Source organism: Artemia sp. Qi Xiang Cuo, unplaced genomic scaffold, assembly GCF_049724085.1.
Source record: "Artemia sp. Qi Xiang Cuo unplaced genomic scaffold, ASM4972408v1 HiC_scaffold_22, whole genome shotgun sequence".
Taxonomy (NCBI): Eukaryota; Metazoa; Arthropoda; class Branchiopoda; order Anostraca; family Artemiidae; genus Artemia; species Artemia sp. Qi Xiang Cuo.
In genome coordinates, this window is record NW_028297431.1 from 5573286 (window position 1) to 5590022 (window position 16737).

Here is a 16737-nt window from a genome sequence, read left to right on the forward strand (position 1 = left end):
GGCCAGTTGATACATGGACTAACATAAGAAGAAGTAGTGCAAATAACTATACTGCAAGGGTGAGGCAACTTCGAGATGTATTCTGCAGTTACCTCAATGGTGTTGGGAGTGTGCCTTGGCAGAATGATATTATCAATAGAAAATAAATCCTCAATTTTCTTTTCCTATCTGATTATAAACTTGTGCTACATACCATATTGTCTAGTTTTAGTAATATTCAAATTATAAATAAAGTACAATATATTGTTTGTATAATTGTTTATTTACTCAGAGGCTATACTAAAACAAAATAAAGAATCATACTAAGTGGCATACAAAAATATAAATAATAATAAATGTATATATATATATATATATATATATATATATATATATATATATATATATATATATATATATATATATATATATATATATATATATATATACATATGTATATATGCAACATGAGGTAGTCATCTAGTTAGCTAGTTTAAAAATAAAATATACCCTAGGAAGTATGCAAATGGCAGTCCACTTACTTCCTAGCATAATTATGAAAGTCAAAATTTCTTAAGATAGATGCTTGTTGCTTCATCCTTTTTGATGCTAAGTCTGAATATTTTGCTCGTACAGCATACATTTCTGCTTTTGCACTTATCTGCAAATCACTTGGTAAAGTCATTAAATCTTTTGAAATTGCCACAGCAAATACACCTGGAATTTCTTGTCCATCGTTTGACAGTTCTTTTTTATTTTTATTCCCCATTGCCTCTACAACATCTCCAATTCTTTGGGTTAAGCTAGTGATTTGCAAATCCAGCTCTGTAGACTTGGATTTCTTCTTGCTATTAGAGCTAAAAGTAGAATTATTCAAGTTAAAGATTATATATATATATATATATATATATATATATATATATATATATATATATATATATATATATATATATATATATACTATCTAAGAAATTAGTAGAATTACTAGCCTCTAAATTGATTTTTCAAATTCCGTAAACCACAAGCATATTGAAGTAAATTTTTACATATCTGATGAATCTAGTCATCAGTAGTTAAAATTGTAATATTGTCTCCCAGATCTGCTAAAAACACAAAAATTAACATTTTCATTTGAATTTTATAGACAAACTACCACACAGATCAGTAAATTGAAAAAATAATCAAATGTACACTACTTCCCCTAAACGTTCCATTTTTTATTGTTAATACTCGATTTATCCTTTATTTGTAGTTTTGTTAATTTTTAAAATAATTAAAAACCTCTTCAAATTCAGCAGAATCATTAGGGGGCAGCAGACCCACTTACAAGCAGGATTATGTGTGCTTGCTATTAGTTCAATTTCTAATGGGGGGGGGGGTTTCTTTTAAAAATATTCTAATGGGGGGTTTCTTTTAAAAATAAAAGTGTAATTATATATTATTATGTTTCCTAATACGAAGATTCCAATTAATTAATTCAATGGGGAAATAGTCACGCCCTTAGCTGACGGTTCGCGTGTGGCCTTCCTGAGTGGAGGCTGAATTTCTAGAGTGGGGAGCTTAATCTAGGAGTACATGTAGGGAGCTTATATTAACGGCCATACTGGTCCAACTGATATTTATTGCTTTTATTGGCGACACAAGGGCGGATTTATTTGTTGGATTTTCTGTGGGAAAGATTCTTACGATGTTTGTTACAAAGTATAATTACAATGTATAATTAGATACATTTGTTTCACTATGTTAAATTGGAAGCTTGAGTCTTGCTCGATCTGTAGGTTACTTGAATTTTTCAGGTTCATATTTTGGGTGATTTTATTTTTTACTTGGGTAACTTTAATTGGGAGATTTTGGGTTTTTTGCAAATTGATCACCTTACAAATTTTGATCATTTAAAACAAGTCTAAGTTTGTTTTTTAATTTTTTTAAAGATTTAAAAAAAAACTTTTATCAAGTATTTTTAAGTAGGGTGAATAAAGACATGTCTAATTTTAGAAAGATAAAACCAACTAAATCTCGTCACTTTAACTGATAGGAAATTAATTAAATAATAATGTTGTAATAATGAATACTAATTTTTTATTTTTTTGAGGGGGGGGGAGGTTGCGACTGGGGCCCTTTGTATTTAAGGGGTTGTTGTAGAAAATTAAAAAAAGATTAATTATAGTTGAAATTGGAATGTCTTGTACCCTTGTTAATAGTCGAAATTGATTGGAAGGCAACTAACACCCCTTCCAAGCCCACTATTTCCCAAAACACATCCAATCAAAGTTTTGAGATAGCCATTTTGTTCTATGTAGTGGAGAGTTTTATAAATTATGTATTTGAGGATGACAGAGCACCCAGGGCAAAGGTTGTAAGTTATGTCCTGGGGATGGTTTTTATAGAAAGTGGGTCATATTAACTTTGGTGGGGGCTCATTGGATTATTAATGAGACTCGCTAGTGTTCTTTTTAAGAGTCAAAGATATCAGAGGGCAGCTACCCCCCCCCACACACATGGTATTCTCTTGAAATGCATCTGATAGAAATTTTGAGATAGCTAGTCTAATATCATATAACAAGGCCTGGGGGGTTGTCCCACTAACAAAAGTGGAGGGGACCGGGTGGTAAGATATGACCAGGGGTTCTTTAAATTTTTTTTTATGGACGATACATTTTTTTAAATTTATAAGAGGCTCATTCTTTCTACGTGAAAAGGACTATGTCAATATAAAACAAACAGAAATTAATCAAAAAACTTTTTCAACAAAATACATTTTTTAACAAAAAGTAAAGAACTCCATTAAACCAAAATGAACAAAATAGAATCAAATAATCTACCAAGAATACAACTACCACAAATCAGTATCAATAAATAAATGAAACAGAAAACAAATAGAAATTAATATATATAAGAGTCAAACTCAAAACGAGCAGAAATTAATATGAGTAGGGTTCTAAACCCCAAGCTTTCTAAAAGCCAGAATATAATTTGTACTTTACTGAAAATATTCTTTTAAATGTTTTCACTTTTCTAACTTTAAGAAGTCAAAACCAATTAAGATTTTAAGGAATAAATATCATCATATGTATATTAAACTGACAATGCATATTTTTTTTCAGTAAATTCATTTTAATTCTGTGCATTAAAGTAAAAAATATAGTCTTTCTGTTTTTTGTAGATTATTTGATTCTATTTTTGTTCAGTTGGGTTTTATGGAGTTATTTAATTGTTTTAATAAATTATTGTGTTGAAAATTTTTTTTAATTAACTTCAAAAAGGCTTATACATAGGCTATACTGAATGCAATGAAGCATATTTTCATACCACTTTTTTTCTATGGGTTGGCCTCAAAAATATTTTGAGCTTTATCTATTGAATGGATATTTGATTTAAGGAGGAGACTTATTTCCTTTGAAAAAGTGAGAAGAATGAAGAGAGCAAACCTCCCAGGTGTTCCAATACCAGCATTGACGTGAGAAGAACTTTGAGAAGTCTGTTCAAGAGGGTTGGATTCTTCCTCATACACAGAAGTGCTGGGCATATCATTATCTTCCATATACTCCATTGATGGACTTCTTACTATGTATTCCATGGGTGAGCTTGTGCTTTCCCTACTTTGGTCTGGTTTATAATTTGAGACCCTGCTTTTTTTGCTTTGCCGGAGTTTAATGTGGTCTGACCAAAAAGCATCACATAATTTTTGTCTCTTCTCCTGAGGATCCTGATGGTTTTTTTATGCTTCGCTTTTGTCGGTAATAGGTTTCCCTCAATTTTTTGAATTTATCTTCACATTCATGAGCTATAAGAAAAAAGATAACTCATATAAATTTGGAGTTAATAAATATAAAACATGTTACAGTGAATTCTACTGACAGAATTCCATCTAAAAACCTAAATGGTACCAGATTATTGGCATTTTAACATGGGTATAATAGAAATAAAATACACCAGCAGCAGAGATGGTATAACATTACCCAGCTGGACAAATAAAAGTTCATAGCTGAAGTTCCACAAATAATGAAAAAAAAACTGCATGTCTGGAACAAAATGTATATCATGTATTATTTACTTGTAATTTGTTTATATATTATTTGAGCTTTATTTGTATTATCAAATCCCAAACTAAATTCTCATGACTTCTGGATTTTAAAAATGGAATCTATATTAAAGAAGAAAAAGATCCCTTTGAATCCTGATCTTTCAATTTATAAGAAACATCATAATATCAAGGTACCAAAATTCAATCAGAATCCATCAACCTCAAATCAGATGGATGAGTCAGTCAAACACTCAATTTTGATTGAAAGCAGAAAGGGCAAATGGAGAAAATTACAGACCAGAATGTCTCATGTCACTTGTCTCTAAACTAATGGTAGGGTTTATCAGAAACCGCATACTGCACCATGTCCTAAAGAACAAACTGATAAACCCAGATCAGTACAGGTTCCTTCCAAACAAAAGTTGTACCATGCAACTATTAGACACGCTGAACAAATGAACACATCTTGATCACATTATATATATATATATATATATATATATATATATATATATATATTATACAATAGCCAATATATTTTTTAGTTAACCTAAATTTTATTTAAATTAAAGTGAAAAAATAGGAGCATGGCAGATCTTTAATTTTGGCATAATACCATATATTGTTTTAGTTAAACTTCATGTTCTTTATACTTTATTATATCAACCTGATGTTGCCACTTAAACCAGGGGTTAAGTTTCTGCTGAGGAGGGGGGAGGGTATTTTCAGCGGAGATATTTTCCAGGGGGTAAATGCCTAGATCCATTGTTTAAATATAGTATTCGCAATTGATTGGCATAGCGCATAGCCTTACGGTATAGCGTTCACCTGTAAATTGAGAGGTTACTAGTTAAAAATTAAATAAAAAAAACAAGTTTTTTAAACTGAAAGTAAGGAGCGACATTAAAACTTAAAACGAACAGAAATTATTCCGTATATGAAGGCTGTCCTCTCTTCAACGCCTCGCTTATTCCGTATATGAAAGGGTCTTTCCCTTCAACGCCTCGCTCTTTACGCTAAAGTTTTTTATTGTTTTAAAAAATAAAGTTGTGAGACAGAGTCAAACTTTAGCGTAAAGAGCGAGGCGTTGAGGAGGGGACAGCCCCTTTCATATACGGAATAAAGAGCGAGGCGTTGAGGAGGGGACAGCCCCTTTCATATACGGAATAATTTCTGTTCGTTTTAAGTTTTAATGTCGCTCCTTACTTTCAGTTTAAAAAACTTGTTTTTTTTATTTAATTTCTGATCGTTTTTTAGTTAATGCAGCTTTTATTTGCATAAAAATTTTACTTTTCTTTTGCTAAATGAATGTCTTTACAAATTAACTTACGTAACTAACTTCTATATTCGTATATTTTTCTTCTGGCAAAAATTCAAAGTTGCAGATTTTTGCAGATATGAGCTTGAAACCTATGTAATAGGGTTTTCTGATACGCTGAATCTGACGTTGTGATTTTCATTAAAATTCTTTCACTTGTAGGGGATGTTTCCCTCTTTAAAAAATCGAGTAAATTTCCTCAGGCTTGTAGCCTTTGATGAGTAATACTAAACTTAATAAAATTTATATATTTAGAATCAGCATTATAAACACATTCTTTTGATACATTTATTGACATCAAAATTCCGTTTTTAAAAGTTTCGATTACTATTGAGCCGTATCGCTTGTTTTTTTATTGTTTTTTTTATTACGTATATGTTATTACGTATATGAGGGGGTTCTGCCCTTAGTCAATACCACGCTCTTTACGTTAAAAGTTAAAAAAAAATTGGATTCACAAACCCCTGAATCACAAAGGCCGTTTAATTAGAATAGATAGCTCTTTTGAAAGCACTAAAAAAAAACTGTAGCGTAAAGAGCGAGGTATTGACTTGGGGGAAAACCCCCTCACATACGTTATAATTTCTGTTCGTTTTAAGTTCTAATATTCCTTCTTACATTTCAGTTGAAAAAACTTGGTTTTTTTTTTTATTTAATTTCTGATCGTTTTTTTAAATAATGCTTGGAAATCCGGCACCCCCTTCATAGAAATTTACCTTACCCCAAAGAAACATCCTCCACGGACATATTCTCCAGAGTAACTCCCTCCTCTAGCCCCCCTCCAGAAAAAATCCTTCCTGAAAATGGTTGTATACTTCCCAATAACCAATAAATAATGCTGGCAAGTCCGGCGCCCCCTTCATGGCGATTTCCCCTCCCCCATGAAAACTTCCTTCATGAACAGATCCTCCAACATAACCCTCGACCCCCCCTTACCACCCCCAATCAGAAAAAAAACTCCTTAAAAAATATGTATACTTACGAAAAAACAAAAAAAAATTTTAAAAATGGGTAAATTTCAAAAATTTTATCCCTCCCTCGGGGTACTTCGGGGGATTAAGTCATCCCAAAAGACATATTTATCATATTTTCGACCATGCTGAAAAAAATGGCTATCTCAAAATTTTGATCGGGTGACTTTGGTAAAAAAATAATCGTGGGAGGGGGCCTAGTTGCACTCCATTTTTTTTGGTCACTTAAAAAGGGCACTAGAACTTTTAATTTCCGTTCCAATGAGCCCTCCCACTATATTATAGGACCACTGGGTCTATACGATCACCCCTTTGAAAAAAAAAAACAAAACAAAAAACAAACAATCAAATAAACCCGCATCCGTGATCTTTCTTCTGGCAAAAAATGCAAAAATCCACATTTTTGTAGATAGGAGCTTGAAACCTCTACAGTAGGGTTCTCTGATACGCTGAATATGATGGTGTGATTTTCATTAAGGTTCTATAACTTTTAGGGGGTCTTTCCCCCTTTTTTTGAAAATCAGCCAAATTTTCTCAGGCGCGTAACTTTTGATGGGTAGCTCTAAACTTGATGAAAGTTATATATTTGAAATCAGCATTGAAATCTGATTCTTTTGATATATCTATTGGTATCAAAAACCCGTTTTCTAGAGTTTCGGTTACCATTGAGCCGGGTCGCTCCTTACTTACAGTTCGTTACCACGAACTGTTTGACAGGTTATTTTCTATTGTTTTTTGGAAAGAATGAAGGGAAATGACTTTAATATTGACGTAAAATAATATAATACACTAGGGTGGTGTTATTTTTGAGGAAAACTTTCCAAAGACGGGAATTTCTGTATGGAATTTTCTTAGGAATATTCTCCAGCTTGATAGGTGTTACGTATTTTACAATGGAGAAATTTACTGTGAAAAATTTTTATGGGGGAGAGTGTTGACATTTTTCTTGCAAGAAAGTTTGATTTCCAGGTATTATTTGAAAATTAAATACATAAAAATGTTTTTTCAACTGAAAGTAAGAAGAATATTTTTGAATTAGCTTTATTTTGCAGTAAGAATCAATGGTATTTACCAAGAATTGGGGCTATTGAGAAGAAGAAATGTTAAAAAATAATCTTTACTTGAAAAAACTACCCTTTTTTTACTTTAAAGTTCTTGCTGACCGATACCAAATAGCCTAATTAAAATATTAGTTTTCCTAAGATTTAGGTCTATGAGGGTTAAAAAAACTTACACCCGTCAGCCAAGGAGTTATCCACTGCAAAACTATATAACTTTGCTCTTCTAGCCTGCAAAAAAATACAAGTCCAAAGTCTGACAGAAATTAATTAACCTTAGCTCTTCACAGTATAATTATGCAACTGTATATCTCTTCACTTCACTTTTCTTTATATTTTAACTTTGCTATATCTTAGCTCTGAAATTACTTACAAAAACCAAAAAAAAACATAGACAGACCTAGGCTATCCTGTTCAAAGTCACTCAAAACTTATGAACCTTCCACTTCCTATATATATATATATATATATACTCACTTCCTATATATATAAATATACTGAGTTGATTAGATCTTTTGAAAGTTTATTCTGACCTATAACTTTCTGCTGTACATATCACTTAACCCATATTACGCTCAACCTGATGAAAAGACATCATTTAGAATTTCACCCATTTAATAAGTTAATCCATTGTTGATATTTTATTCAGCTTAAAAAGTGATTTAAACTCCACTTTGAAATAATTACCATTATTATTTGAAATATACCACATTGCACACTTAAATCCTCAACAAGCACTCCAAAACTTGCAAGTCTTACTAATTCATTATATACCTTTATGGGTAATTGTCTAGAATCCAGTAAGCACGCTAGATTTGTATGAGGATAAATAGGATAATAACTGGTTAGTCTCCAGTGTATAGTGATTAAACAAAGGGTTTCTCACTCGGGGAAATATATTTAAACTTTAGTTTTTTGGGGTTTAAGGGGACTAAAAGGTACCTAGGTTGGGTCTGGTTAGGTTACGTATTTAATATATGTTATGCTTTACCCCCATCCCCTAATGTGCATAAATATAGCCCAAATTTGTTTCTGAACTATAATATTTTTATCCAATTTTGTTTTAATTCATTGGCATTAACGAAACTTCACTTTTCGCGTCCTTTATAGATCCTATACAAGTACCCCTTTATATAATCCATTAGTCAACATAGAAGCTTTCTTTGGAATTAAAGTTATCTTTAGAATCCTGAAGTTTTTGTTGTTTCATAAATTAATTAAAACCCCTGAGCTTCTTACGTTTTAAGTTACACCTTGTCAATATATCGTGTAGACACATAATCATAGGCAGCCCAATAGCGCTGCTTATGGAAAGGGTGATTTGGGTACAATGTGTTACAGTTTTCTATCGATAACTCGATGTCTCGAATTATTTTTATCCCATTGCTCTATTTCCTCCTTGGATAGTAATGGGCGCCAAGGATTCTTTCCAGTACTTCCTTCCATACGGAACTATGGAACAGTCATATGATGTTTCTTTTACTTATAATGTTTCAAAACCCTAGAATCATATGAGTCAGAATTTACCAAAGAAATGAAGCTCAGAATAACTACTTTGGAACATCATATGTTCTTTAGGTCTATTTTCTAATAGTATTACTTGAAAAATCTGAAGTTTAATCAATGTCATTAAAGGTCAGTACCTTTCCCAAATGGGAAAGGGATCTAGGTATATGCTTTAAAATATCTTCACATTCATAATCTATGTTCTAGATCTATTCATAAGATTTTAATAAACAGTTCGTGGGACCAAAACTTTATTAAAGAGTGACGCAGCTCGATAGTCCCAGTCAGTCTATTTGAGTCGACACATAAGGCAAGCACTAAGATCAAATGGATGTGCTATCCCCTCAAGAGGTATTCCGGCAGGTTTATCCAATACTTTTTCACAAGACATTCCTGATGACGTTTTTATCCCTTTCGGTATAGGCACTTCTAAGAGCAGACATCTAGGGAGCGTACTAGGACCAAATGGAGTTGGTAACCCATCATTCTGGTCTCCATCGCCCCGAGCAGATATTGAAGTAGTTTACTAGGACCAAATGGAGTTATTAACTAGTCAATATCGTCTTCATTACTCCAAACAGACCCATAGGAGATGTACTAGGACTAAATAGTGTTGCTAATCCCTTCTGGTTCCATCCCGGTTTCCAGGTAGTAAACGGAGGTGACTGATTTTTTCGACTCTTTTATTTTTGTGGTACTAACCCATTTTGATTCATAACTGGTTTCTAACTGGAGAACAGTCATTATTGATTTTTTCTCCAATAAATGCTTTCGTCTCTTTGTAATTCCACGGTATTAATTAAAAACTATAAAAATAATCCTCGCAGCTATGAAGCACATATAGCATGGGTCGTACAGTCAGCAACGTCAAAAATCAGAGACTTACAGACTTTCCTACCACCGAAATGGGGACTGGCTAGGTCATGGCATTTCAGAAAACAGGTGAGCAAACATTCGTCTTGACCTTTTGGTTAGCACGAAAGAAACCACAAGACAACAATCCTTGGATGCTCATGGAAAAATCTACACACAACTATAAGATTTAACTAGCTTAGTTGAGCTGCTGATAAGGACTTTCCTGCCACTGGAAGGTCCAGAGGGGTCAGGAGGGACCCCAGCCCCCCGCCACCCGGGGGTATAGGTGCCGCTGCACGGGTTTTTTTCTACTACTGTGTCTAAAGGTGTCAGGGTGGTGAATTATGTTCCACCGGGTTCACTTAGCCCCCCCCCCAAGAGTTTGCTCATGCGTACCCGTGTCATATTGGGGCTCCCTCACAAATTGTTTGTATATCAGTCCCTGTGTCGTCCTGCTGATCTCCAAACTGTCCCAAAGTGACAAAGACTTTAAGCTACAGAAGGAGCTCGGTTTTCGGTTACCTGTATGTGATACATTTTCAGGCATCTTTAAAGTAGATATCCGAACCTGTGGATTTTCCCCCCTGCAGTTACTTCCTCCTTTAACAATTTCAAATAAATAGGTCAAATATTCAGATTTTCCTCCACCGAGTCTTACAAACATATTAACACTAATTTAGTACTCTGCAATCGAATTTTGTTTTCTGCTTCATTGTTATGTTAAAAATTATCTCGAGGACCACTTGGTTAGTTTTGGCGTTTCAAGGAATTTTAGTCAACATTAAAATGATTTTTTTTAGATTTTCTTTCCCATGTATTCTCAGTAGCTCTTGCTTGTCTCCAGGGTATCAAATCGTCTTAAAAGTAATTTGCTGAGTCCTAACGTAGTAATTTAGTGGCCAACTGCTAGGAAGTAGATGTGCTAGTGTTACGTGAATGAAACACTGATAATATATATTCGGTTACGGGAAATTTGGAACAAGAATGGACAGAGAGTCAACATGCTGGCTTTAAAGTTGAGCACTGACTGAGCAGATTATTTCCTTCAGTTAAATGAGGTTAAAGCCCCAGAGCATTCAATCATAGTTCTTACCAGTCATTGCACCCACCTGCCTAATGCTAGCCAGCAACCAACTAAAACATGTAAAAATTAAATCTGTAAAAGGTTGTGATTAAAAGTTACACATAAATGTTTCAAATACAATGGATCACATATTAAAAACATGAGACGAACACTAAAGACAATGGGCGTGACACTAATTCTCAAAGTCCATTTTTGGGGATATTTTTCAACACGTCTAAGATGAGGTTCAGTTTTACAAAAACCACGCATATAATCAAAATACAGAGACCTATAAATTAAAGTAATGATGAAAGGGAGTTTACGTCTGACTTGTTTACTAGCACCCCCCCCCCCGCCCTGCCTATAGTTCTATAGATATCGGTTGACAGTCCCTGCTGGTGGAGCATAGATCACATGTGAGATACAAATTGTAGATATTTCTGTCAAGCCCAATGTTCGCCCCAAAGAGTCGACCAGTTCTGTCCACTAAGAAACCGGTCATGCGTGTGGTCCTGTCAGAGATTGTTTAGTTGATTATTGACCTATTCAAGACACTTTATGTGTAAATGGGTTTTCATAAGGTCTTGACTCTTAAATCACTGAATATAATTTAGAACTTTCAGGAAATAATAAGAGAGATCAATTGACCAAAAAGGCAATCTTTGCTGGCTATTAATACTGATACAACTACCACCATGTCTAACTGACGAATAGGAAACATTCACATGCTACCACTCTTATTAACACTACTGCTACTTCTGGTACTACTACTACTACTACTACTACTACTACTTCTCCCACTGCCATAGCTACAACGATAATACTACTATTATTAGTGTCTACTCGTGCTACTAAGGCTAAGGGTACTACTATTAATGGTACTGCTGCTGCTGTTATTTCTTTTACTGCTGCTGCAATGCCTCCGGTTCTTACTCCTGTGGTCCCATTTCAGATAAATGCAGAGGGGGGGGGCAAAGATACATTGGAGGCCCCGTTCCATAATAAAATTTTAAGGAAACTGGTTTAGATAATACAATTAAAATTATTCTTCGAATAAACATTCAAGTAACGTACTTATTTAGATTTTGCTTTTTGCAACCTGGTTAGGGACCAAAAATCGTTACAAGATGGAAAATTTACCACACAAATTAAAAACTGAAAGTTACGTGCAGTTACTTAAGCAATGGATATCTCCTTGGCTTAATTTTTGTGAAGTCGTTCACAAGCTTTACAAAATCAAGCTCTTTCACTGCAGCCTTTTCAGAGAACCTCAGGAGCATGCAAAAGTCACTCGTTGTCCATTGTTGTCTGAAGATAAACCTTCACGAATGTCAACACAGAGAAATTCTAACTGATGAAATTCCCTTCTGTGTTTGCATATATCACATGTTATTGACAAATGGTCTAAATTTCTTTCAATCCCAAAGTTCGACCAAAAGAGTCTACATTTACTTTCCACAAAGACAAAGGGCATTCGGGTGGGCCTTTCAGAGATTGTTTATTTGATTATTGACCTATTCAAGACACTTTATGTGTAAATGGGTTTTCATAAGGGCTTAACTCTTAAATCACTGAATATAATTTAGAACTTTCAGGAAATATTAAGAGATATCAATTGACCAAAAAGGCAATATTTGCTGGCTATTAATACTGCTACAACTACCACCATGTTTAACTGACGAAAAGGCAACATTTACATACTACCACTCTTATTAACACTACTGCTATTTCTGGTACTACTACTACTACTGCTTCTCCCACTGCCATAGCTACAACTATAATACTACTATTATTAGTGTCTACTCGTGCTACTAAGGCTAAGGGTACTACTATTAATGGTACTGCTGCTACTGTTATTTCTGGTAGTGCTGCTGCAAAGCCTAAGGGTATTAATACTGTGGCGTCATCTCAGAAAACTTCAGGGGGACCAAAGATAAATTTTGGGCCCCGGTTCAGACTCAAAGTGTAATTACTCTGTTTGAGAGACTACTCTTCAAATTAGTCTTCGAATAAACATTAAAGTATCTTCCTTATTTAGATTTTGCTTTTTGCAACATGGTTAGGGACCGAAAAATCGTTACAAGATGGAAAATTTACCACACAAAATAAAAACTGAAAGTTACGTGCAGTTATCTAAGCAATGGATATCTCCTTGGCTTCATTTTTGTGAAGTCGTTCACAAGCTTTACAAAATCAAGCTCCTTCACTGCAGCCTTTTCAGAGAACATAAGGAGCATGCAAAAGTCACTCGTTGTCCATTGTTGTCTGAAGATAAACCTTCACGAATGTCAACACAGAGAAAACTCTTTCATTTGAGACTGTTGTGAGCGAGAGTGTGAGAACTACCTTAATGACCTTCTCCTACTTTAAAGACTTTCTTTAATATCTAAGGTTCTAGAAAAAATTATTCAAAAAAGAATTGTTTCATATTTTGATAAAAGGAATTTATTTACTAAAAATCAGTTTGGATTCAGGTCGGGTCATTCTACTGAACAAGCTATTGCTGCGCCAATTTTACAGATTAATGATTCAATAAATGATGATAATCATGTGTCTACTCTATATATTATATAAAAGAGGCATTTGATAGGCTAAACCACGAAATTTTGCTTGAGAAAATTAATAACACAGGTATTAGAGGTAATTGCCTAGGTCTAATAAAATCTTACCTGCATGGTCGAAAAATTCAGGTAGAAATAAATGGGCAGCTGTCAAGCCATATTGCTATTGATGATATTGGAGACCCCAAGGTATCAATATTAGGGACATTACTATTTTTAATTCCGAGGTGTTTGACCTCAAGATAGTAGCTTAGCAGTAATGTTTGCAGATGATACAGCGGTAACAGTAAAAACTAAAACCCCATCTTTATTGGTTGAGAAAATTGTGATAGCGATGAAATCTTTTTAATTAATGTTTGGCATGTAACTACCTACCTCCAAATTTTTGTAAAACAGAATTCATGATTTTTGGGCGGTCGCAGCGGACAGTAAATAAAATTACCATAGAAGAGTTAATTGTAAATCAAAGTAGGTTAAAAAGAGTAAAATCATTTCGTTACCTTTCGATTATTCTCGATGAGCTTTTATCCTTCCATAAACATTCTGATTATTTGAGTATGAAACTTGCCCATAACTTAGGTTGTCTTCATAGATTGAAACATGTGTTTCATTTATCTATCATTAAAATTTTAGACAATTAATTTAATCATATCTAAATTATTTAAATGTAATATATCTAGACACATTTAATGTCAATCTGAAAAATATTAATATAATTAAAAAAAATTAAATTATAAATATTTTTATATTTTATAAATTTACAAAAATATTGTATTAAATATTTTTAAATTTAACGGAGGTAATTATCAAACTTCAGATTGTGTTATAAAAAAGACAAAAGAACAATTGATTAATAGTATTTTATCTATATATAAAAAATTAAAGAAAATTTTAAAATAAACATCCTTTTTAAATATGATTTTAGATTCTTTTCATTTCTAATTCATATAGTCACATGACTTGTAAACACTGTTCTCTAGAAATGGCTAAACCTTATAAATTGACACCAATTGAACTTTCCCTGTCATCCAAAGAGCACTTTGAAGATAATCTTGATAAATTTATTAATAATGAAACAATTGCCAATGAGGAACAATTAATTTTGCTTCAAAAAGCCCTTTGACGTGTCAACAAACATAAACCTTATTGCGAAAAACCGCTCAAAGTAAATGTCATTGATTCACCTTCTGACAATAGTGAAAGTTTAAAAAAAGAAGATGTATTAACAAGTGTTGTAGACTTGTTGCCTCCATCCTATCGTGAAACATGTAAAAGACTCTTGACCTTCCTCGGTGGAAATGAACAAATATATGAGAAATGAAAGAAGGTATAATCCAGGACAAGAGTTACAATTTAATTAATTTTTTATCGGTTCTAATTGCAAATCGTAAAAGAGTCGATTACCTTTTTATGCCAGTATAAAAAATTTTAAATTAGTAAAAATTTACTAAAAGACAGAATATCAAAAATCCAAATAGAAATGAAATAAAATAAAAAAGTCCCAACAACCAAATAAATCTATAAGATGATGATTTTAAATCTTTTCTGGAAAATACTAGTACACTTAGTAGAAACATTGTTTAGATGACAACGGTAGCTAAACAAAAGCGAAGACGTATTGACTCACCCAGTAGTACGCGAAAGGGTGCGGACAGTTAACACCGCGTTTATGATCAAAATGGATCAATTTTTGAAAAGTGTTTATAAAAATATTGGAGAGCCAGGAAGTTTAAGTGCTCTCACTACACTTGCTAAGGTTACCGGAATTAAATGGAAGTTAGCAAAAGAGTATTTACAAAAGGAACCCAGTGATACTTTTCATCGAAATCATAGGACTAGAGGTTGTGACTATTGAAAACTAAAGCCTTTTTCCCTCTTCATATATTACAAGCAGATCTTTAGCCTTTAGACTTGATTAAAATACGTCATTATAAACCCTCAAAAAGTATATTTTACTTGCAATAAGTGTTTTTAGTCGGTAAGCAAGTGCCTTTCCGTTGCAGTCAAAGAGAGGCAGTAAAGTTGCTAAATCCCTTGAATCCATCTTTGAACAAGATTCTATTAAAAAAAATTCTAACATAGATCGTGGACGTGATTTTGTTAGTTCAAAAGTAAAGAGAGTATTATAGGAATATAGTAAAGTGCTGTGTCATAGTTATATTACTAAAAAGGTGGCACTTGCTTAACGTTTGATACAAACTGTTTGACTTTTAATTTCTAGGTATTGTACATTGAAAAACACACCTGCATACATTCATGATTTAGATAATCTATGATGATTTATAATCAAACCCTCATCGTTCCATGTTCAATACTAGCTCTACTAAAGTTAATCATAGTGACTATAAATATTTCCTTAAACAATATTGTAACGAAACGGCAGAGGAGAAATCTGTAATGTTGGTTATCCTGTTCGAATCAATCGTACAAGAAATATTTTTGAAAAGGGAAATTTCTTGTGGTCCACAGAACTTTTTAAAGTGTCAAAAGTCTTGGACAGTAAACCTATAATGTATCGGCTTCGTGATATGAAAGATGAAGAGATTCTTGGCGGTTTTTTATAACTATGAATTACAAAACGTTGGAAATAGTGGAGTCTATCCAATTGAAATTGTATTAAAGACTCGTACTCGCAAGGGTAAGCGACAGTTGCTTGTTTGCTGGCTGGGATATGACTCAAATTTTGGTTCATTTATACCCGCTGAAGAGGTTCATAATGTCATAAGGTGTTTATGTGACATTCATTTCCAATTATTTCCGATCCTCTTTATGACGATTTGAATAAAACGAGCGATTTTTGGACAAAATTTTCTCCTGCCATTAAATTTCATGGAAGATATGAAGTTGCTCTTTTAGATTGTATTCTTAAAAATACATATGATATCCTAAGAAAGGATCGTACATATGATATAAGAACTAGAACACATCACTGGCAAATCTTTAACGACCAAAAGATTGAAAATATAAAATCATAGGAATATTCCTTCGTTAAATTATCATATAAAGAGTTCGGGAGTGTGACTGCATTTTGCCGTTCTATCAATAAAAAATTTCATGTCGTAAAAATAGTGCCTTTCAAGTTAAATATTCAAAAGAAGAGGGTAAAATCTAAATTAGTTCACCTATGACAATGAAAAGGTTATTCTCAACGATAATCTAAGAGAAATTCTTGGTTTTAAACATAATGTAATGCATGGTAAAATTTTAGGAAGCGCTAGTGGCATGAATCGTTTCATTTCCACAGAGTATCCATACACCTTCTCCTCGGTTGTATATTTCTTTATGCATCCCTTGTTGAGAGATCAAGATTTTGTAATTTTAATGTCCCCCTCCTACGTTTTCTTGAACGAAAACCCTCTAATTACCAAATTCACCACTGCAATATAAACCACCTTCAATACA

At 33.2% G+C, this 16737-nt stretch overlaps 1 protein-coding gene across 1 annotated transcript; it reads right to left on the bottom strand.

Annotated features, from left to right (window-relative positions):
- Window positions 1–456: 456 nt before the first annotated feature.
- LOC148939088 (uncharacterized) lies at window positions 457–4188 on the bottom strand. Its single transcript, XM_089107321.1, has 2 exons — window positions 3408–4188; window positions 457–836 (listed from the first exon to the last, which is right to left on the bottom strand). The coding sequence occupies exons 1-2, from the start codon at window positions 3554–3556 to the stop codon at window positions 518–520; spliced, it is 468 nt and encodes a 155-aa protein (XP_088963447.1). The 5' UTR covers window positions 3557–4188; the 3' UTR covers window positions 457–517.
- Between the last annotated feature and the right edge of the window lie 12549 nt (window positions 4189–16737).

Bases quoted from the DNA above. Each gene is read 5' to 3' on its own strand.
- LOC148939088 (XM_089107321.1), bottom strand. From the start codon at position 3,556: ATGGAATACATAGTAAGAAGTCCATCAATGGAGTATATGGAAGATAAT. The intron at 837-3,407 runs GTTTGCTCTCTT...TTCTACTTTTAG, and splicing joins GGTATTGGAACACCTGGGAG to CTCTAATAGCAAGAAGAAAT.